This window comes from Ranitomeya variabilis, chromosome 4 (genome assembly GCF_051348905.1).
Source record: "Ranitomeya variabilis isolate aRanVar5 chromosome 4, aRanVar5.hap1, whole genome shotgun sequence".
Taxonomy (NCBI): Eukaryota; Metazoa; Chordata; class Amphibia; order Anura; family Dendrobatidae; genus Ranitomeya; species Ranitomeya variabilis.
In genome coordinates this window covers 516224746-516249352 of record NC_135235.1, presented here as the reverse complement: position 1 = coordinate 516249352, position 24607 = coordinate 516224746, and the positions used below count along the sequence as shown (strand labels likewise).

The following is a 24607-nucleotide window of genomic DNA, read 5'->3' as shown; positions in this document are numbered from 1 at the left end:
TTCATTCTGCCTAACAAAAAACGGAATAAAAAGCTATCAAAAATAGTCATAAAAACGTCAACTCGTCCCACAAAAAACAAGACCTCACAGGACTCTGAGGACCAAAATATAGAAAAATTATAGCTCTCAAAATGTGGTGATGCAAAAACTATTTTTTGCAATAAAAAGCATCTTTTAGTGTGTGACAGCTGCCAAACATAAAAACCCTCAATAAATAGTAAATCAAACCCCCTTTATCACCGCCTTAGTTAGAGAAAAATAAAAAAATAAAAAAATGTATTTATTTTCCCATTAGGGTTAGGGTTAGGGTTGGGCTAAAGTTAGGGTTAGGGTTAGGGTTCTGATTAAAGTTAGGGTTGGGGCTAAAGTTAAGGTTAGGGTTGGGGCTAGAGTTGGGGTTAGGGTTTAGATTACGTTTACGGTTGGATTAGGGGTGTGTCAAGGTTAGGGGTGTGTTGGGGTTGGGATTAGGGTTAGGGGTGTGTTCAGGTTAGGGGTGTGGTTAGGGTTATGGTTTGGGTTAGAATTAGGGTTAAGGTTGTGTTGGGGTTAGGAGTGTGGTTAGGATTGGGATTAGGGTTAGGGGTATGTTGGGGTTAGGGTTGGAGTTAGAATTGGTTTTTTTTCACTGTTTAGGCACATCAGGGGCTCTGCAAACACAACATGACTTCCGATCTCAATTCCATCCAATTCTGCGTTGAAAAAGTAAAACGGTGCTTCTTCCCTTCCGAGCTCTGCCGTGTGCCCAAACAGTCGTTTACCCCAACATATGCGGTATCGGCATACTCAGGACAAACTGGACAACAACCTTTGCAGTCCAATTTCTCCTGTTACCCTTGGGAAAATAAAAATTTGGGGGCTAAAAATCATTCTTATGGGAAAAAAAATATTTTTTATTTTCACGGCTCTGCGTTATAAACTTTAGTGAAACACTTGGGGGTTCAAAGTTCTCACAACACATCTAGATAAGCTCCTTGAGGGGTCTAGTTTCCAATATGGGGTCACTTGTGGGGGGGTTTCTACTGTTTAGGTACATCAGGGGCTCTGCAAATGCAACGTGACACCCGGAGACCATTCCATCGAAGTCTGCATTCCAAAACGCCACTTCTTCCCTTCCAAGCCCCAACGTGTGCCCAAACAGTAGTTTTCTCCCACATATGGGGTATCAGCGTACTCAGGAGTCAGGACAAATTGGACAACAACTTTTGTTGTCCAATTTCTCCTGTTACCCTTGGGAAAATACAAAACTGGGGGCTAAAATATCATTTTTGTAGAAAAAAAACAAGATTTTTTACTTTCACGGCTCTGCGTTACATACTTTAGTGAAACACTTGGGGGTTCAAAGTTCTCACAACACATCTAGATAAGTTCCTTGGGGGTCTAGTTCCAAAAATGGGGTCACTTGTGGGGGGTTTCCACTGTTTAGGCACATCAGGGGCTTTCCAAATGCAACATGGCATCCTATCTCAATTCCAGCCAATTTTGCATTGAAAAGTCAAATGGCGCTGCTTCCCTTCCGAGCTCTGCCATGCGCCCAAACAGTGGTTTACCCCCACATATGGGGTATCGTCATACTCAGGACAAATTGTACAACAACTTTTGGGGTCCAATTTCTGCTATTACCCTTGGTAGAATAAAACAAATTGATCTGAAGTAATTTTTTTGTGAAAAAAAGTTAAATGTTAATTTTTTTTAAACATTCCAAAAATTCCTGTGAAGCACATGAAGGGTTAATAAACTTCTTACATGTGATTTTGAGCACCTTGAAAGGTGCAGTTTTTAGAATGGTGTCACTTTTTGGTATTTTCTATCAAATAGACCCTTCAAAGAGAATTCAAATGTGATGTGGTCCCTGAAAAAAATGGTGTTGTAAAAATAAGAAATCGTTGGTCAACTTTTAACCCTTATAACTCCCTAACAAAAACATTATTTGTTCGAAAATTGTGCTGATGTAAAGTAGACATGTGGGAAATGTTACTTATTAAGTACTGTATATACTCGAGTATAAGCCGAGATTTTCAGCCCATTTTTTGGGGCTGAAAGTGCCCCTCTTGACTTATACTCGAGTCATTGTCCCAGGGGGTCGGTGGGGGAGGGGGAGTGGCAGCTGTCAAATCATACTTACCTGCTCCCGGCGCGTCTCTGCATGTTCCTGCCTCTCCAGCACGTGGTACCGCTCATTAAAGTAATGAATATGGACGCATATTCATTACTTTAATGAGCGGTACGATGTGACCGCTGAACACAGGAAGAAGCTGCGGGCGCTGAAGATCACCTGTCAGTGAGAAGCTGCCAGGGATGGTGCCGGGAGCAGGTGAGTATAATGGGGACTGGAGGGTGAATATTGCGCGATATTCACCTGTCCTCGTTCCACCGCCGGGCGCCGCTGTGTCTTCTGCATCTTCTGCCTAGTGTGCACGCCACCCTCTGCCTGAACAGTCACTGCGGAAGACACAGCGGTGGAACGCGGACAGGTTAATATTGCAAGTGCCAGGAGCCTGCTCAGGACAAGAGGTCAGTATGTGATTTTTTTTTTATTGCAGCAGCCGGCTATGGGACAAATGTTTCTATGGAGCATCTTATGGGGCCATAATCAACCTATGCAGCATTGTATGGAGCACATTATCTATGGAGCATCTTATGGGGCTATAATCAATCTATGCAGCATTGTATGAAGCACATTATCTATGGAGTATCTTATGGTGCCATAATCAATCTATGCAGCATTATATGGGACACATTGTCTGTGGAGCATCTTATGGTGCCATAATCAATCTATGCAGCATTGTATGGGGCACATTATCTATGGAGCATCTTATGGGCCATAATCAATCAATGCCGCATTGCATGGGGCACATTATCTATGGAGCATCTTTTGGGGCCATAATCAACCTATGCAGCATTGTATGGAGCACATTATCTATGGAGCATCTTATGGGGCTATAATCAATCTATGCAGCATTGTATGAAGCACATTATCTATGGAGTATCTTATGGTGCCATAATCAATCTATGCAGCATTATATGGGACACATTGTCTGTGGAGCATCTTATGGTGCCATAATCAATCTATGCAGCATTGTATGGGGCACATTATCTATGGAGCATCTTATGGGCCATAATCAATCAATGCCGCATTGCATGGGGCACATTATCTATGGAGCATCTTTTGGGGCCATAATCAACCTATGCAGCATTGTATGGGGCATATTTTCTATGAAGCATCTTATGGGGCCCATCATAAACTTTATGGAGCATTTTATGGGGCATATTTTATTATGGAGCATCTTATGGAGCCATCATGAACTGTATGGAGCATTATATGGGGCTCCTGATTCAATATGGATATTCAAATCCCTTATATGTTATTTTTATATTAAAATAAATATATATATATAAATTTGTATTATTGTTTCTGTCACTTTGCACTCGGTCGCACGTGTGTTTCCCTGCACTTGAAGCACTTTTATATTTTTTGTATATCTTTATATTCAGCATTTGCCACTTATTTATTGTATTCGGTATCTATATATTTACCCCCTTCATCATATGTAGTTCGTTTTTGGGTCTCTAAATTAGCACTACTCTTAGAGTCTCTTTTTGGATGCTTACCAGCCGTATGTACTTTCCGCTTGTGCGCATGACCAAAACAGGCTGATCTTTGCATTTTTTATTATGTACTTTCACACGCTGTTTTGCCATAGATATATTCAACTGGTTCTAATGTATTGTTTTTGATGGATTTTGTGAGATAATTTGTCTCTCAGGGTACAGATCTTTAGTCTCGGGGTGGTGACGCAGACCGCGGTTCGTCACTTCCGGTTTGGCGGTGGCGACCCGTGGTTTGCGTTCCACTTTGAGACGCAGGTTAATCGCGCGATAACTTGATGTGAGGTGGTATGCAATCTCCGTTGCCGTGGCGGAGGTTTATGATGTAGATTCACCTCGTGATAACCTATTGTCTATATACTGTGACTCTCATTGCGGTACGTCACTTCCGGTTTTGGCCTGCGTTGTGCAATATATGTGATTTCTTGCTGAATGTATTTTATTATTACCTGTCTTATTTATGAATACGTGATTGATATGAATCAATATAGTGATGGATTCCACACACTTTAGTTATGTAATTGTTATATATTTTTTATATTGGTCACATGATTTATTATATTCCGTTTGATTGGTTGGCATTGTATATAAAAAGTCCCCATTTCCACTTCCTCTTCACTCCTTGAAAGAGCCAAGGTGGTGAAACGTACTTTGGAGTCGGAGTCCCTGTGAGCTACAGATCATCTTTACACTGGTACTAGTATTTTTACAAAGCTCTTAATGTATTTTGTTGTCTTGAAAGACTATTCACCGTATTTGCACAAGCACTTTATTGAGTCCAGATAGACTGCATAGTTTCACTTGTGGGCTTGCCCCCTTTTTGCGTATATTGTGTCTGGTATCTTTTACTATATGATTGGATCTGTATTCTACAATCAGTATTTTTTGTTATATGATAATGTACAGTTTTATTGTCAGTTTTTCTCCGTTTTATACTCTAATTTATAATAAATTGTTTTTAAATATTTGAATGCTTCAGTTTCTGTTCACTCTGAAATAGGTTGTTTGATATTATTTAAGTGGACATTATTCACTAGGGTGAATTTTCTTAGTGTGTTGTATAATATATTAGAGTGTTTCAAGCCCACAATGGCAAACAAATGTATAGGTATATAGGTAATGTTAGAACCCCAATATTAGCTAAGTTAGACCATAGTCCACCTCTAAACATACCTAAATACCCTACATGTTAACTAATAAGCTGATATCAATTACCCCTCTCTGGGACTTCTAGAGTTAAAATATTTATCTTTAACCATGACATCTCTAAATAATCATTAATCATATACACATGATCTACAAAAACAGATTAAAGTCTAATGTGATGCCACGTCTCTTCATTTTCAAACTTGACAGTATTCCACAAATCTTCATAATTATTTTGGATCTTGTACGTTAACAAAGTATAGTCCTTCTGATAGGCGAAGAGGGCCAATAGCCTGGGCAACTTCTTCCTTGGTCACAAACACGATATTATCCGGGCACAGACACAAGCTATATATATGTAATCTAAAACAAAACAATAAAATATATATGAGAAGAATACAAATAAAAACAATAGCAACAGCACCTTACAGAGCCATGGCCACTATAAACAGCATGACGCAGTGATCAGAGGAAGGGAGCATAGCTAATATTCTCATTCAGTCCTATTGGGTGGACCGTATCCAGGGTCCAAATCCATCTTGATTCTATTTGGGCCAATCTTTTAAAGATTGCACCACCCCGAGTCCCAACCTCCAAAGTGTCAATACCCCTAATTCTAAGAAGGCTGGCATCGCAACCGTCAAATTTCTTAAAGTGACGGGGTAATGTCTTTAACATGGATACATCTTCATTGTTGACTGCTGCAGTGATCCCCCTAACATGTTCCCTCACCCGCACTTTAAGCTGCCGTGTCGTCATACCAACGTAGATTTTATTGCACGGACAGAGTGCACAGTAAATAACATTCCTACTAGTACAGGTGATCAACTTTCTTATGGTAAAATGGCGGGATCCACTTGAATTCGTAAATGTATCGCACCGATCTAAATTTGGGCACGCAACGCAATGGCCACAGGGCCTACATCCATGTCTACCCAGCATCCTGTCCAAAAATGTAGTCCTCGGTTCACTAGAATAGTGACTATGGACTAACAAATCACGTAAATTTTTGGATCGTCTAGCTGCAATGCCAGCCCTCTCCGGCAGAAAACGGAAAATTATCGGATCTGCCTTCAGGATATGCCAAGACCTGTCCAGAATTTTTCTCATCATAGGGAACTGAGAGTGAAAATTTGTGACAAACCAGACAACATCCTGGTCCTTCATATCTCTGGACTCATAGAGGAGGGTATGTCTAGACGTGTGTTTCGCCCTATTAAAGGCTTTTTTGATCATGCGGTTGCTATAACCACGTTCGATCAACCTACCTTTCAGTTCACGTGCCTGTAACAAAAAAATCTCTCTGGGTAGAACACAATCTCCGAAGCCGTAGGAACTGCCCAGTGGGGATAGACTGAACCATGTGGCAAGGGTGCGATGAGGAGGCATGCAACAATGAATTTGTGGACGTTGGCTTACGATATATATTTGTCTGCAACTCCCCACTAACATCACGTTTTAAATGAACATCAAGGAATTCAATGCCATCCCTGTCGCTTGAATATGTTAAATAAATATTGCAATCATTCTTATTTAAGGATGACATAAAGTCCTGAAGACATTCCCTTGATCCCTGCCAAATTATCAAGATGTCATCAATGTATCACGTCCATGAGAGGACGCGGCACATTGACGACGACAAATCTGGCAGGGAGAGGTCGCTCTCCCACAGCCCCAGGAACAGATTGGCGTAAGCCGGGGCGAAAGGAGCTCCCATGGCTGTTCCCTGGAGCTGCAGGAAGAAGGACCCCTTAAATAAAAAGAAATTATGAGTGAGTGCAAATTTTAATAGCTCGTACACCAATTCCACTATGTCCGTTGGTAAGTTGGAGGTACTTAGAAAGAATCTCATGGCCCGAAGCCCATCATCATGTCGAATACTGGTATATAAAGATTCAATGTCAGCTGTTACTAACATCATATCATTATCCAAATGTATCCCATCTACTCTTCTCAATAGATCTCCAGTGTCTTTGAGAAAAGACGGCAATGCTTCGACTAAGGGTTGTAGCTTGGAATCGATCCATCGATTCACATTTTCGAGGTAGTTACCCCTCCCCGATATGATAGGACAGCCAGGGGTCTGCATGTCCTTATGAACCTTTGGTAGTAAATAAAAAGTGGGAATTGCTGGTTCCGGAACTATCTAAGCCAATGCCAGTTCTTTAGAGATTGTACCCACCTCATTAGAATTTTTGATAATATCATTAAGTGGTTTCGAAAAGGCAGACAAGGGGTTAAATGTGAGCTTTTTATAACACGTCTGATTATTAAGTTGACAGTAGGCCTCCTTCTCATATAGATTTTTCAGCCATATCACTACATTGCCCCCCTTGTCTGCCAGTTTAAATACCACATCAGATAGATTCCGAAGGACATGCAGACGCTCCCTTTCCCCCACAGTAAGATTATCTTTATAGATGTCATGGGTAATCTGCAAAAATTCCTTTGTCACTATCTGAACAAACAAATCCACATTAGGGCAAGTAGCCAGGGGGGGAAATTTTTTAGATTTAAGCCGAATCGATGGCGGGATCCTACCTCCTTCTGGAGTGTCATTTTCTATGGCAAGTTCCTCCAAAGTGCGCAACGCTATTTGCTCCTCCTCTGTTTGAAATAATGCAGCCAAATTACCGTCAAATAAATGTTTCTTAAACACAAGTGATCTCACAAATAAATGGAGATGCTTTACTGCCAAGAAGGCATCAAAGGGTGCAGCCGGAGAAAAGGATAAACCCTTCTCCAGAAGTGTTAAATCAGTAGGTGTAAACTCATGTGAACTAAGGTTAATTACCTTGTTATTGTGTCACATGTTCAAATGAATAATCCTCCTGACGTCCATATGGGTGGAAGGGGAGTTGCCTCTGATTCCATGTTGCCATACCTAACCTAGTTCTCATAGACGGGCCCCTGATCTTTCAGATACGTCACTGATTGAAGATATGGAAGTTTGTGAGGGTGTACGTCTAATTTGTTCCCCTTGCTGTCTCATTTTTCTCCACAAGTAAACTTTATTGTTATCATAGTCACGTCGATCTCTATTCAATTTTGTTGCCTGCTTTTCCTGGATTTTCTTAACAACACCCTCCAGTGTTTTCTCCAACTGATTGTTAAATATAGACATTTTCTCTGGAGTACCACCCAACCTGAAATCGTCTTCAGCTGTTTTGATGGATATATCAAGTTGTGCAATTATTGCTCTATTATAGTCACTCAACAATTTCATCAGGACATTAGAACAGATATTGCATGCCTCCTCCCAACCCGCCACAAGCCCAGCATCCTCCACTGGGAATGTAGGGATGGCCCGGACTCGTTATCCTCTCAGTATCATTTTTTTAGCAGCATATTTATCCAAAAAGGTACAGTTCCACCATAATTTAGTCCTTTTAACTACCATATTCTGTAGATCCAGTGCTTGATTATCCCATCTGCGATCACTGGTCTGCTGTAAGGTGGAACCTTCACTCCCAAACACTTGGTCTATATGTGATAGCCAAGCAATTTCCTTGGCCTTAAAGTCCATGCCTATAAGAAAATCTGTGCAAAACACAGTTAAAAGTAAATAATAGCTTATAAGGCGTATCCGCATTTTATACACCGTCATAATGTCAAAGCCAAATACAGTACCCGTAAATGCAGAGGACAATGTGACCTATCATCACTGTTGTTCACAACACCACCATAAAAAAAAGATGATACTCCAGGTCCAATTTAATAAAAAAATACAAAATTTTTATTATTTTAAATTTACAGACAAACATGAGAGGGAATGAAAAACTGAACCATAATCCTAAAAAGCATGCTGTGCAAAAAGTAAGGGAGCAAGTCTCCCTGGACATATTTCTGGGCTCAGTCCTTTTAAACTCACAACGTCATTGTATCACATGCCCCCTGACGAAGGTGCTTCACCGAAACGCACGTTGGGGTGGGCGCACGCTCCCTGGACATCTTGACCACATTACTCTAAGGTAATACTAATGAATAATTAAGTTTGGTTATTTTGAGATGTGACTATGGTGGTAATGGGTGATCCTTAGAGGACTGGTTTTCCATCTATGGCGATGAATGTTTATTGGTATTGAGAGAGGCCAGTTACCAGTATTATATATCTAGTGGTGTATGTCCAGGGAGACGTGCTCCCTTACTTTTTGCACAGCATACTTTTTAGGGTTATGGTTCAGTTTTTCATTCCCTCTCACGTTTGTCTGTAAATTTTAAATAATAAAAATTTTGTATTTTTTTTATTAAATTGGGACTGGAGTATCATCTTTTTTTTATGGTGGTGTTGTGAACAACAGTGTTGATAGGTCACATTGTCCTCTGCATTTTTGGGTATTTGGCTTTGACATTATGACTGTGTATAAAATGCGGATCCGCCTTATAAGCTATTATTTTCCTATGTATGGGGTGCAGAGATTCCGGATGTGTGCAATGAACACATCTGGAATCACCGCGCGTACAGAAGGGGGCGGCGCTTTGGGCGGAGCGGGTTTTCCGCTCCTTCTAAAGTGCCGGCAATCCGGACCATGGACACGCACCCTTAGGGGTCTAGTTTCCAAAATAGGGTCACTTGTGGGAGTTTTCACTGTTTAGGCACATCAGGAGCTCTGCAAATGGGACATGACGTCCACTAATTATGCCAGCAAATTTTACATTCAAAAAGTTAAATTGCGCTCCTTCCCTTTCGAGCCCTGCTGTGTGAGCAAACAGTAGACTTCCCCACATATGGGGTATCTGCATACTCAGGAGAAATTGCACAACAAATTGTATGGTCAATTTTCTATTGTTACCCTTGCGAAAGTAAAAAACAAATTAAGTCTAGGAATTTTTTGTGAAAGAAAAGTTAAATGTTCATTTTTTCCTTCCACATTCCAAAAATTCCTGTGAAGCACCTGAAGGGTTAATAAACTTCTTGAGTGTGGTTTTGAGTACCTTGAGGGGTGCAGTTTTTAGAATAGTGTCACTTTTGGGTATTTTATTTTTCATACAGGCCCCTCAAAGTCACTTCAAATGTGATGTGGTCCCTAAAAAAATGGTTTTGCAAATTTTGCTGTAAAAATGAGAAATTTCTGGTCAACTTTTAACCCTTATAGCGATATAGAAGTGCGCATGCGCGGATAGGAATCATGCCACACAGACGCTATGATTGGCTGGCTGTTTGTGACAGATCTATGGCGCGCAGTAAGCTCTCAGGGACGCCGGACAATGCGTTCTCGGTGTCCTCCATGTGGAATATAGCAATGCATATCCGGTGAGATCATATAATAATTTTTTACACAGATGTATCGACTAAACGATTAAGATTAATCAATGTGCTGTAGATAGTACTGTATATGTTCACTCAGCACTTTATAGCATTGGCACTTTGTAGTGATGTATGTTGATTATTACCACTGCACCATGGATACAATTTTGTATTTTATTGCACTTTTTTACAAAGATTGTTATAAATTGATAATTGTTAAATCAATCTTATATGTACCCGTCTGTGTGATGATTTCACTGAGCCGAAACGTCGCCACGACATGTGGGTCCGAATAAAATCCACTTTTTCACCTGCAATACTTATGGAGTGCTGCCTTCCTTCATAGACTTCTGGCAAGTATAGGATGAATTGCTGGGACGCATGAGCACCCGCTAACAGTGTTGTGCTGTTCCATTTTCTTTTAATATATCTATCTACAGGTGCTTCTCACAAAATTAGAATATCATCAAAAAGTTTATTTATTACAGCACTTCAATGCAAAAAGTGAAACTCATGTATTATATAGAATCATTACAAACAGAGTGATCTATTTCTAGTGCTTATTGCTGTTAATTGATGATTATGGCTTACAGCCAATGAAAACCCAAAGGTCATTCAGTACATTTTTTGGATGATATTTAGCTAGAAGCACATCTATCTATCTATCTATCTATCTATCTATCTATCTATCTATCTATCTATCTATCTATCTCTGTCTTTTATGTACCCATCTCGCCTTCTATCCTTTCTTTCTCTCTCTGTACCTGTATGCATGCACAGTATATATTAATGTGTCTCTCCTGCATGTGTTATGTAACACTATGGCCGCTCTTGGTATCACACGCTGCCTCTGCTGTGGTGATGCAGTGTATGAAGATGATAAGCAGCACATTGTGTGCCCAGTACAATGCCCAGTGTGAGTGTATGGGCTGTGGAGGGGGCGTGGATGGTGGCAGGAGAGGAGTGCCCATCCAGGAGGGAGGAGCAGGACAGATATGGCCACCTCCCGGCAGCTCTTCCCTGGCCCGCGCTTGCTATTCCAGTCATTTGGACTTCACAACACCCTGTGGCAGCTGACAGGGGGCACCTGCTGGAAGGTAGGTTGCTCTCTGCCCCGTGTGGTGCCCGGTGCTCGGCCAGTGCTGGCAGCAGCTTTTGTTATATCGATAAGAAAGTGAAAGCTTCGTGTGTGAGGAAGAGTCCGGCAGCGGCGGCTGACGACCAGCAGGGATGAATGGGGTAGCTGGTGCCTGTCTGATGGGAAGGTGGCAGAGGTTGCATTAGTGTATTTGATGACTCGCACATGCCTTGGTGTCTGTGTATTAGGAGAAGACTGGCACATGCCTCGTGTCTGTATTAGGAGAAGACTGGCACATGCCCCGGTGTCTGTGTATTAGGAGAAGACTGGCACATGCCCTGGTGTCTGTGTATTAGGAGAAGACTGGCACATGCCCTGGTGTCTGTGTATTAGGAGAAGACTGGCACATGCCCTGGTATCTGTGTATTAGGAGATGACTGGCACATGCCCCGGTGTCTGTGTATTAGGAGAGGACTCGCATGTGACCGGTATCTGTGTATTAGGAGAAGACTGGCACATGCCCTGGTGTCTGTGTATTAGGAGAAGACTGGCACATGCCCCGGTGTCTGTGTATTAGGAGATGACTGGCACATGCCCCGGTGTCTGTGTATTAGAAGAAGACTGGCACATGCCCTGGTGTCTGTGTATTAGGAGAAGACTGGCACATGCCTCGGTGTCTGTGTATTAGGAGAAGACTAGTACATGCCTCGGTGTTTGTGTATTAGGAGAAGACTGGCACATGCCCTGGTGTCTGTGTATTAGGAGAGGACTGGCACATGCCCTGGTGTCTGTGTATTAGGAGAAGACTGGCACATGCCCTGGTGTCTGTGTATTAGGAGATGACTGGCACATGCCTCGGTGTCTGTGTATTAGGAGAAGACTAGTACATGCCTCGGTGTTTGTGTATTAGGAGAAGACTGGCACATGCCCCGGTGTCTGTGTATTAGGAGATGAATGGCACATGCCCCGGTGTCTGTGTATTAGGAGAAGACTGGCACATGCCCTGGTGTCTGTGTATTAGGAGATGACTGGCACATGCCCCGGTGTCTGTGTATTAGGAGATGAATGGCACATGCCCCGGTGTCTGTGTATTAGGAGATGACTGGCACATGCCCCGGTGTCTGTGTATTAGGAGATGACTGGCACATGCCCCGGTGTCTGTGTATTAGGAGAAGGCTGGCACATGCCCTGGTATCTGTGTATTAGGAGAAGACTGGCTCATGCCCAGATGTCTGTGTATTAGGAGAAGGCTGGCACATGCCCCGATGTCTGTTTATTAGAAGACTGGCACATGCCCCGGTGTCTGTGTATTAGGAGAAGGCTGGCACATGCCCCGATGTCTGTTTATTAGAAGACTGGCACATGCCCCGGTGTCTGTGTATTAGGAGAAGGCTGGCACATGCCACGGTGTCTGTGTATTAGGAGAAGGCTGGCACATGCCCCGATGTCTGTTTATTAGAAGACTGGCACATGCCCCGGTGTCTGTGTATTAGGAGAAGGCTGGCACATGCCCCGATGTCTGTTTATTAGGAGAAGACTGGCACATGCCCCGGTGTCTGTGTATTAGGAGAAGGCTGGCACATGCCCCGGTGTCTGTGTATTAGGAAAAGACTGGCACATGCCCCTGGGTCTGTGTATGCCTGGATGACTATATTTAGAGTTCTGGGGTGGTAAATGCCCTATTTGTGTTGTATTAGAAGACTGCCAGATGGTGTTTCCTCCTGCACCAACTGTGTATTAGCTGCAGACTGGCCAATCTTATGTACAGGAGGCAAATTCTGTATAATCCATTGTTTTATTGCAATGATATAAAGTATTATATGGTGCCATCTGTCCTGGAGCCAGTGGGCCTCACAATCTTATTTCCTTTAATCTTACATATTGGGGTTAGATAGACAATATACATCAAGGTAATCACTTACTTTCCACCCTGGGGAATATTAGGGTTGAGGATTTATTTTATTGTATATCTGCTGCATAATGTGATATGACGAAGGATTTAATTTGGGGGAAAGTCCAGGTTATTGTTGTTTTTTAGTTATAATTTTGGGATGAGTCTGTAGACTTGGGTTCTTTCCCATCTTCTCAACAAGAAGATAAAGTGTTAATTCTCCCGACAATGAGCAGCCTGTTGGTCTATGTGGAGATGTCAGTGGGTAGCAGTGAATGGTATTGACCATTGTGTGCCGGGCTTACATACTACACTCATGTTTTGTTTATAGGGGGAAGCTACCGGTTGGGTTATTGGGCTGAACAATGGCCACTTTACTAAACAGAACTGATAACATTCCTCTGCCTCCCAAAAAGAATACAAGATAATATTCATATAGTAGTCGAGAGCTAAAAATGTGTTTAGTCAGATTAGAAATATGTACTGTACTGTAGACTAATAACACATCTTATATCATTCTCATTAGGTTGGATCCATTTTGAATAGGTTTATACCAGAAACAGCCAAGGTTCTCCACCACAGGATGTCCTCACAAGCCTCTAAAGATCATCCAGACAGCCAGAAGCCCCCACTTCTAGTGGATGACCACACCGTGGCTACAATTAGAGATTCCAAAATATTAGTTCTTTTGAGGGGTCTTCCCGGGAGTGGTAAGACCACCCTAGCAAGAGATATTGAACAAAAATACAAGGACACCTCTCGACTGATCTCTGCTGACCAATATGAAATCAAGCCAGTGTTGAGGAGCTCTGGCGCAGCAGATTACTCTAAACTGGATGATGAGCTGTCAACTTGCTTAGATAAACGTGAAGCTAGTGTGGTCATCCTAGATGACACCCACCATGACCGGGAACGACTTGAAAAGCTCTTTGATATGGCCAACACCTATCATTTCGCCGTAGTTGTCCTGGAACCTAAGACACCATGGAGACTGGACTGTGCTCAGCTAAAAGACCGGAACCATTGGAAGCTATCATTGGAGGAGTTGAAGAACCTGAGGCCCACACTGGAGAAGGAGCTCCTGCCTCTGTACTTTGGTTGGTTCCTTGCAAAGAGGGATGAGGATTTCCTGAGAAAGACCAGCCATGATTTCTTGGAGCAGCTGGGAAACCTTAAGGCCTTCAAGAAGCGTCTGCCAGCATGTATGTGTTACTTTTATACTGTTGCAATGAGGTGGCTGTTGTTGTTTTTTCTTCTGGTGTGTTTGGTTGCAGTAACAAGTCATGATGGGATGTAGTAACTGCTTCATTATCTGGACTATGATTCCAGATATTTCAACATTGCATTTAATATCTGTGAAGAGGCTTGGCCTGGTGACCCAATCTTTCCTGTAAAAGTAGATAGCTGGAAAAATATGGTCTTAGTTGTTTAGACTTATCACCTCAAGTTAACATTTGTGCTATTTGTACTTTTTTTTAGTTGTATTCTATCTGCTTAAGAGTACTTAATTTTGTTTCCAATCTAGAAAACTAAGACCTTTATTCATCAAGCAGTTTTACCAAATTCTTTGGCAACGTGTAGACGCTTACAAAGTTTACAATTTTTGATGATATTAAGCCAGCTTCACCATCTTTTTTGGAAAGTCCTTAGTTGGTAGGGGGCATGGTCAAGCACGACTGACAAATTCATCAAAATGTAAGCCTCCCCCCCCCCAAAAAAAAAATATTGTTAATTATGACAGAAACATACAGTGGAACATGGCAGATGAATGATTTGCCAAAGTTACACATGTCTCTCAATGAATGTGATCTTACTCCTGCGCACCATTTATCAAGGGGACAAAATATCAGTCTTGGTGAATTGTAGCCTAAGTCTGTTTCTGATCCCTAAAGTGAAATTCATGAGTCCAAAAGTTTGTGAAATCGGTCTTCCTTTAGTTAGTTGGAGAGAATGTGTTTCTAGAAAAGACAACCACTAATCTTTTGTAGAAATGTGCTCTGGTTAATTGTTGAGTTCCTTCCTGCCTCCTCAACAGCAGTAATGAAAACTAATCTTTCTGGTTGGGCAGGAGATACAGGAGATGTTTAATGTCAGTGCACGCCGTATAGTGTATATTGTAGCTTCAATAAGAACATAAGACTGTATAACAACCTATAGCACATGGTGATGAGTCCATCTTGCACATTCCATTTTTGCACAACTATAAAACTTGAATGGAACTTTGTACAGTCCAATCAGTGAGGAACTCAAGAACAAGAGGGTCCCATTCTTAGGAGAAACGGCCTTGCCAACAGTATTCTCCATTGCAGAGTGGGAGTTATGGAGACCCTCCTAGTGAACAGTAACATTTTAACCATCTTATCCTAAAGACATAACCTTCGACGGGTTCTACATCTGCCCGCTTCTCATACAGTTTGCAGGCAATAGGGGGTAGCACCAGGAAGTGTAGAAGACATCTAATTTAGTTTTTGTACTTATACTTATTTTTGATACTTTTTTTCTCTTCCAGTTGGCTATGAAGACAAGCAAAAATTGGATCTTCTGAAGCATTTTGCCAAATCTCCCAACATTCTACACTGCACTGCCAAATTCTGTGATTATGGGAAGGCTTTGGGGTCAGAAGAATATGCCCAACAAGAGGTGAGTGGTTATTGGTTGCATCAGAGATATCAGCACTCCTATGCAAAAATTTTCAGTTTCAAGGTAAACGGTGAAATGCTGCTGATTTTCATGAAAAGTCATTAGCTCAAACTTATACAACTATTTTTTTTTAAATATTTTTTTAAATAAAAACTGGTTTTAGAATGCAGGAATCAGGAATATTACTGTTTGACAACTACAGGTGCTTCTCACAAAATTAGAATATCATCAAAAAGTTAATTTGTTTCAGTTCTTCAATACAAAAAGTGAAACTCGTGTATTAGATAGATCACTCTGTCTGCAATGACTTTATGTCAAGTGTTTATTTTTGTTAATGTTGATGATTATGGTTTACAGCAAATGAAAACTCTAAAGTCATTATCTCAGTAAATTAGAATAATTAACAAAAAACACCTGAAAAGGCTTCCTAAGTGTTTAAACAAGTCCATTAAGGTACCGTTACACTAAACGACTTACCAACGATCACGACCAGCGATACGACCTGGCCGTGATCGTTGGTAAGTCGTTGTGTGGTCGCTGGGGAGCTGTCACACAGACAGCTCTCTCCAGCGACCAACGATCAGGGGAACGACTTCGGCATCATTGAAACTGTCTTCAACTATGCCGATGTCCCCCTGCAGCACCCGGGTAACCAGGGTAAACATCGGGTTACTAAGCGCAGGGCCGCGCTTAGTAACCCGATATTTACCCTGGTTACCACTGTAAAAGTAAAAAAAAAAATACTACATACTCACATTCTGATGTCTGTCACGTCCCCCGCCGTCGTCCACAGGGTTAAAACTGCTTTCGGCAGGAGCGCTTGCTAATGCTGCGCTGCTGCCGAGAGCTTCCTGCACTGAATGTGTCAGCGCCGGCAGTAACAGCGGTGACGTCACCGCTGTGCTCTGCTTTACGGCCGGCGCTGACACAGTCCTGTGGGGGACGTGACAGACATCAGAATGTGAGTATGTAGTGTTTTTTTTTTTTTTTTTTACTTTTACAATGGTAACCAGGGTAAATATCGGGTTACTAAGCGCGGCCCTGCACTTAGTAACCCGATGTTTACCCTGGTTAAACACATCGCTGGATCGGCGTCACACACGCCGATCCAGCGGGTGATCAGCGACGAAATAAAGTTCTGGACTTCTAGCTCCGACCAGCGATATCACAGCGGGATCCAGATCGCTGCAGCGTGTCAAACACAACGAGATCGCTATCCAGGACGCTGCAACGTCACGGATCGCTGTCGTTCTCGTTGGAAAGTTGCTCAGTGTGAAGGTACCTTTAGTCTGTTTCAGTAGGCTCCACAATCATGGGGAGACTTCTGACTTGACAGATGTCCAGAAGGCAGTCATTGACACACTCTAGGGAAAGTAAATTTTGCATTTCATTTGGAAATCAAGGTCCCAGAGTCTGGAGGAAGAGTAGAGAGGCCACAATCCAAGCTACATGAGGTCTAATGTGAAATTTCCACAATCAGTGATGGTTTGGGGCGCCATGTCATCTGCTGGTGTAGGTCCACTGTGTTTCATCAAAACCAAAGTCAGCGCAGCCGTCTACCAGGTTTTTTTAGAGCACTTGATGCTTTCCTCTGGCGACAAGCTTTTTGGAGATGGAAATTTCATTCTCCAGCAGGACTTGTCACCTGTCCACACTGCCAAAGTACCAATACCTGGTTTACAAACAACAGTATCACTGTGCTTGATTGGCCAGCAAACTCGCCTGACCTTAACCCCATAGAGAATCTATGGTGTATTGTAAAGAAGAAGATGAGACACCAGACCCAACAACGCAAATGAGCTGAAGGCTGCTATCAAAGCAACCTGGGCTTCCATAACACCTCAGCAGTGCCACAGGCTGATCGCCTCCATGCCACGCCGCACTGATGCAGTAAATGATGCAAAAGGAGCCCGACCAAGTATTCAGGGCATTTACTGAACATACATGTCAGTAGGCCAACATTTCGGATTTTATAATCATTTTTCAATCTGGTATTATAATTTACTGAGATAATGACTTTTGGGTTTTCATTGGTTGTAAGCCATAATCATCAACATTAACAGAAATAACCACTTGAAATAGATCACTCTGTTTGTAATGACTATATAATGAGTTTCACTTTTTGTATTGAAGAACTGAAATAAATTAACTTTTTGATGATATTCTAATTTTATTAGAAGCACCTGTATCTGATGTTTGTTGAAAGTTCTAAAGCGTAATTATTGTTTTAATTTTTTTTCATAACTCAGTAGTACTTGTGAAACTAAGAATCTATTGTAATAATTCTTATTAGGGAAATCTGCTTCTTTCTCCTCTTGGACTGATCTTTTCGTTCTCAAAATTCTTAATTTTCAGATATACGGTAATCCATCTTCAGTGAATACAGACTTTCCCATTACTGTGATTAGAGATGACAATTGGTGCTAATAAAGTTCTCACTGTCCTTTCAGGAGAACTTGCAGTGGATTGTCTGTCTCTAGCATTTCCCCCTCATATATGATGATACTTGGTGCTGTTAACATTCTATCTGTTCTGTGAAAATCTGTCTTTACTGAATACAGATTTTACAAATTCTACCCATGAATTGAACGAATGATCAATCCAGAAGCAGATTTTTCTGATAAGATATATTACAAAGTTGCTTCTTTTTATGTTTTCTGCTGATTTATGAAATGAAGGTTACTCTTTAAAGGGAACTTGACAGCTGATACATGCTGCCTGATCCATGAGCAGCATGTATCAGGCTGTGTGATCTCAGTCAAGTATGTGTGACTCTGAAACTTTGCGACAAATCAGAGAAAAACATACTTAAAAAGCCACAGGAGACCTAGCTGCTTGGGAGGCTAGTCAGGCAGGCGGATCCCTCCCACCAGCTACCCTGGAGTGATAGGTCTCTCCCTATACACTTGCGTAGGGACCCGACTGTCTGACTAGTTTCCTGTGCGGCTCGGCTCCTGACAGCTTCTAAAGTACATTTTTCTTTAAAGCGCCACATCGTTTCAGAGTCAAACATACCTGGCTGAGATCATACAACAAGTGCGTGATACATGCTGCCTGGTTCACTTTATGTTAGTGTTATACACTAGATCAATATTTGCCAAAGCTGGCGATTTTGTTGGAATGACCAAAGATGTAATGTGTTTGGAGGCCTCCAATAGTCTCCTGACGGCAGTTGCTGCTGTATTGGAATCCCGCACATTGGGCTCCAGTTGCCAAAGGCAGTGACTTATTCACCTATAAAATTGACATATGTGCAAAGGGTGTAGCTGCTGGCTGATTACCTTTTTAATCATCGCCTCTGCTCCCATGATTTGGCTTCTGCAGCCATGACCTCGTGGCCTCATGACATGACTGCTGGGCCAGTGATAGGCTGCAGCCGCAATGTGACTTTTGGATGTGATGTCATCACTGCAGTTCCTGTGGTTTGGCAACTTTTTAAACACCTTGGTTACCCATCAGTCCTGGTTGGAGATGCTCAGCCTTTCTCCTATTCAGGAATTGTTTTCTGGTTCATTCAAGAACTTAAAATATTTAATCCTGATATTGTGCCAGTGATACAACTAAGTGTGATGTGTCCTACATTGTCTTTACAGGCCGTGAAGAAGGCTTACTCCAAGGGCTACACTCTGCACATCTCCGCTTTATTCGCCACCCCCAGAACAGTTGGAGCACAAGTAGAACTCACAGCAGACCAGCTGCTGGTATGGCCTCTAGATGCTGAGAAAGAAGTGATGCCCAGGGATAACTTACCTAGGGGAAGCCGTGCCCATATCACCCTGGGCACCGCAGCGGAGGTGCAGGATGTTCAAACTGGTATTGACCTTTTGGAGTTTGTCAAATTGCAGCAATCAGGGAGAGATGGGGAAAATTTGGGGGAGCTGACCGGACTGGTCGCTGGTAAAGTCTCTTACTGTGATAATGCTATGTGGATGCTGAACCTGTCTAGAAAGATTGAAGTGAAATCCATCTACTCAGGTTACTATGGGAAGCCTGGTGTTAACGTCCCTTTACGGGGCAGCAAAAAGGGTATGTTAAATCAATGTCAAATTATGTGAGTGATGACAACAAAATAGTTGGCCCAAACTTTTTTTTTCTTTTTTTCTTTGTAACTTTTTGAAGTAGCACTTATTTTTCTAACCTGTATCTAAATACTCCATCTTGTGAAAATTGAAATGATGGCACAATTCACCGTAAATTGTGTTTTTGGACTTTCTTTCTCATATAGTATGTAAAACCTAACAGCAGTAACTGCTTTACACATAGGTTATGTAGTATTAAGTCCCTTTCAGGGGCGTAACTATAGTAGGTGCAGGGGTTGCAATCACACCTGGACCCTGGAGCCTAGGGGGGTCCGAAAGGTCCCTTTAACCCATATGAAAAGGCTATTGCTATTTATGACCTGTGATAGTTTCGGGCCCTGTTGGAGACTACGCATCGACATCATGAGCTCCAAGTAATGCCTCCGGTCCCTTTAGTGACTAGATTGTCTAGTAGGCACATGGCTTCTTGTCTTCACTTGTAGTACTCAAGTAGTAAGGAAAGTTTTATTTGCTATATAATACACTGCTTCTTCATGCTCCACAGACTTGTTTTAGACCCTCACCTTCAGTCAAGTGGAAACAAAATGATACCACAATGAATCAGGAGGCTTCAGAATGGTAGCAAGTGTGAAATGTGTAATAGGAAAGATCTTGGTAATTTGCCCCCTTTTTTTCTACTATTATTGAGTTTTGGATGGTATATATTTTTGCAAATGAAAATTGGTTTTAAGTATGTAATGTTAGAGTTGTTATAAATGGCCGCATTGAGATCAGTAGTAGTACCAAGTTAAATATCTTGGTTGCTTACAGCATTATATTGTCGTGTTTGGTTTTTTTCTGGTGGACGGTCTTGATCGTTTGGATAGTAAAGGTAGAAATCTGAAGCCAAAATTGTATTAGAAATCTACATCCTAGTATACTAGTGATGGTACGCACATAATATTGATTATTTTTGCTCTCGTGGGCAACTTCTGAGGTGTGTGGCTACCACTTCCGTCTCTACCATGGGCCAAAAACTTGTTTCACAAATTAGAGGTACCGACTTCAGGGTAGAAGTTCTTTTTAGCTCCCTGTTATATCTGGTCATACACATTAGGACAGCCCAAAGTATGGACTTAAATGTTCTATGCGCTCCAGTTCTTTAGAATATTAGTCTGGAGGAGGTGCTATGAGACCAGGGAACTATTCTCCCCCCCACACCTCAAATAATCTTAACAAATTAAGAAGGTTCAGTACACATTCTGGAATTGATGCAAGGGACCAATTGGGTCTCCAGAGTTTTGACCCTCCTGGGTCTTTATTTGGTTGCATGAAAGGAGTGGAGGTTGTTGGAACTGTTGTACATTGTCCCATCTCATTCTATAGGGATGTCGGGTGATGGAAATGACGTTCTTCTACTTGTTACTGAATGTCCTGTGTTCACTGCACAATTGAGTTCTGGAAGCGTTTTCATCACGGCTTAGCCCGATGTACCTATTTTGTATTCTTTAACTTTCATAACTAGACACTGCTTCATGACCAGAAGTAAAATGTTTTTAGAACCTCATAAGTTGTATTAGAGCCTTAAAATTACTCTTAAAATAATAAGGTCTACAGAGGTCACGAAGATAAAAAAAGACCGTTTCAGGAAAATATAAACTCCCTCCCAAAAAGGATCTTTCGTACAGTAGCCTTAGCATAAAAAACCCTTGGTTTTGAACTCCTCAAAAAATCATCCATCTGATTATAGCCTGATGATTATCAGCTCATATATGGTATATAATTTCAGTGGTCATGTTAGTAGTTTCTCACTATTTATAAAGTCTTACAAGCTATTTCTGGCGGTCCGTCCATTATAAAGCCCATGGGGCTGGAAAGTTTTGCATTACTTTTTGTAGGGAAGACTGGTTTCCAAACCAGACAACAAATAATCTTTTGCTATTTTTTTTTAATTCTATTATTACTTTTTTGCTTTGTGTGCTACTGATTTATTACAAACTTATTAATTTACTTCTAAAAATTGCCACCTCTTCATTTTTGTGCCTTAGAAAAAAAACAATGCAAAAAGATATTTCCATCGATCACTGCAATGAAAATGTAAACAATTTTTCAGATAAAACAGTATGATCTAGTTAGCAATCATCTGTGCACAATGTGGAGGAGGGTTGTGGAGCGCCTACATGTTCCTGCCTTCTATTCCAGAATCGGAATGTGAGCAATGTAAATGCCAGGGAGGAAGGTTTCACAGCGTTCAAGTACTTACCCTAAACTTATACATTAACTTGGACATGACTATTTATAATGTGCCCATGTCAGACGCAGTTGGGCAGGCAGCTTATTTTAGGTGTAGTGAAAAGAAAAATGTTATGGGGCAATAGATGCAGTTTATTCACAGGAGACCAGCTTCGCTCACTAATGGATCATTCTTCCTTTTATAAACTAAAAGGGCCCATATACACAAGAACAAGCTTGGCCAACCCCTCCCCCACCATCTAATGTGTATTTGGCCCCCGAAAACTCTCCTGACTACAAATATAAGGGGAAAGAATCATCAGGCAAGGTAAAGGACCACTCCTTTAGTTTTTTGTTAGCAATCAGTAATGTGAGCATAATGAGTGCATTAAAATACTTACTATTTGCTGTCTTCTGCCGTTCCCAGCCCAGCTCCAGTCCTCTCCTTGATCATGTGACCAGCATCTTCTTTGTAGGCTTAAAGCTACTTTCGCAATGTAAGGCCGGGGTCACACTTGTGAGTGTGATGTGAGAAACTCGCATTAATACCCGGCACTGCCACCGGCACTCGGGACCGGAGCGTTCAGCTGCATAGAAATACATGTAGCCGCACACTCTGTTCCCAAGTGTCGGCAGCAGTGCCAGGTACTGATGCGAGAGACTCATGCGAGTTTCTCGCATCACACTCGCAAGTGTGACCCCGGCCTGAGTCTGTGAGACTTAGAATAAGGATCTACTAGGCTCACACTTAGGCCACATTCACACGGTCAGTATTTCACCTCAGTATTTGGAAGACAAAACCAGGAGAGGAACAATCAGAGGAAGAGTATAATCGAAACACGTCACCACTTCAGTATTTGTAAGCCAAATCCAGCAGTGGGTGATAAATACAGAACATGGCCTAAGACATGAACTGATGGTCCATAGTGAGAGCTGCAGGGGAGGAATGGAGCAGCGCTGGAAACGGCAGAAAACAGCGATTGATAAGTATTTAATTACACACACATTCCTGGTTGATAATGGAGGGGGTAATCAAAAATGGCTTAAGCGGTCCTTTAATCTTTTACATACCCGATCCCTTGTTCTGACAGGAGATAGGTAATTGGAGTTGTCTGGCAATGGATTTGGCTACTTTCACACTAGCGTCGTACGACGCAATGCGTTGTGCCGACGTACCGCCGCACCGACGCATGCTGTGGAAAAAAAAAAAGCACAACGGGGGCAGCGGATGCAGTTTTACAACGCATCCGCTGCCCCATTGTAATGTCCGGGGAGGAGGGGGGCTAAGTTCCGGCCACGCATGCGCGGTCGGCAATGGCGGACACGACGCACAAAAAAAAGTTACATGGAACTTTTTTGTGCCGACGGTCCGCCAAAACACGACGCAACCGTCGCACGAGGGATGTGACGTGTGGCAATCCGTCGCTAATACGAGTGTATGGGAAAAAAAACACATCCTGCAAGCACATTTCCAGGATCAGTTAGTGTGAAAGTAGCCTTATTGCGCTCTCCTCTTTAAGGGAACATGTAGGAGAGACTTGGGAAATAATGAGCTTGTTCAGTAGACAGATATTTAATGTCTGACTGACTGCCATTGGTGGCACTCCAAAACTGGTATTATCCCATCGGAGTAAAACACATCTATACATTAAATGAACCTATTTTTCTTAACCACAAACAGATATTGTGGAGATTTTGTAGGACTAATAGATTTGTTTCAATCCTCTATGCTTGTATTGTTTTTGCGTTCTTTTGTCTTAAAGGGTACCTGTGATTGGATTTTCAGAGAGCTATAATGTTATAATGCTTGATCAAACCTGTATTAAAAGAAATTGCAACACATTGTACTTTTTATGTAAACCGCTCATCAAGAATCATCTTGACGGTATTGGTGTGGTGCAGTCACTGTGTCGAAAAAGGCAGAATGGACAATGACAGCAAGGACACCGCCTCCTTCATCACCACAATACCGCCATGATGACTCGAGGAGCTATATATGCAAAGGGCACACTATTGTAGAACTTCTCGCATAGTAAGCTTTTAGATTATAAAATGGCCAGGTTTAGAAAGGAGCAAGCACTAGAACAGTGGGATATTGGTTTGCGCCCAGAAACACTAGTGACAGGTTCCCTTTTAACTTGTTGTTTACTTTCTGACTTACGACTGTTTAACTGTTAATAATAAATGTTTGTCAGAAACAAAAGAAATGTAAATTAAACATGTCTTCTCAATATTACCAAATTGTTTAATAAAAAATAAAAATAAATTGTATTGTGTGTGATGAAATTCTGGGCACCAAAGGGATATAAACAACAATTCATATTGAAATATTGGAGGAAGAGCAACTTCTCAGGCAAAACTCACTAAACTCAAAACTTGCAAGAACGTTAGAAGAAGCAGAAATCAGCCAACATCATTGATGAAACTTTGGACCTCTCTAGATTCTTACAGAATGGTGGACAATGTCAATTTTACAAAAGAAGAACAAAACCTGGCACTTAGAATAGTAAGAAACCTTTTACAATCTTGATATATTGGTGTTTAGCAGAAGTGAAATAATGTGCAGCCATTTGTGAGAAATAAACTAAAAGCTTTTGAGTCGATGGAAAGTACCGCTCTCTATGGAGCTATGGTGGATTGTACAGCTGCCTGTCACCGACACTAAATCAGGCTACATGACATGGAGAGAAACTATTTTCCAGTCTCATATCTATCATACCCCTTCCTCCACCCCACACCAAGGG

At 41.8% G+C, this 24607-nt stretch overlaps 1 protein-coding gene across 1 annotated transcript; it reads left to right on the top strand.

Moving 5' to 3' along the window:
• The first annotated feature begins 10978 nt into the window (after positions 1 to 10978).
• On the top strand, positions 10979 to 24129 carry CNP (2'',3''-cyclic nucleotide 3'' phosphodiesterase). Its single transcript, XM_077252157.1, has 4 exons — positions 10979 to 11100; positions 13499 to 14174; positions 15482 to 15612; positions 19206 to 24129. Exons 1-4 carry the CDS (start codon positions 10999 to 11001, stop codon positions 19665 to 19667), a joined length of 1371 nt encoding a protein of 456 aa, XP_077108272.1. The 5' UTR covers positions 10979 to 10998; the 3' UTR covers positions 19668 to 24129.
• The last annotated feature ends 478 nt before the right edge of the window (positions 24130 to 24607 follow it).

Coding starts and splice junctions, on each gene's coding strand:
- CNP (XM_077252157.1), top strand. CDS start 10,999: ATGGCCACCTCCCGGCAGCTCTTCCCTGGCCCGCGCTTGCTATTCCAG. Junction 11,101..13,498: donor CAGGGGGCACCTGCTGGAAG/GTAGGTTGCTCT, acceptor CATTCTCATTAG/GTTGGATCCATTTTGAATAG. Junction 15,613..19,205: donor AAGAATATGCCCAACAAGAG/GTGAGTGGTTAT, acceptor TTGTCTTTACAG/GCCGTGAAGAAGGCTTACTC.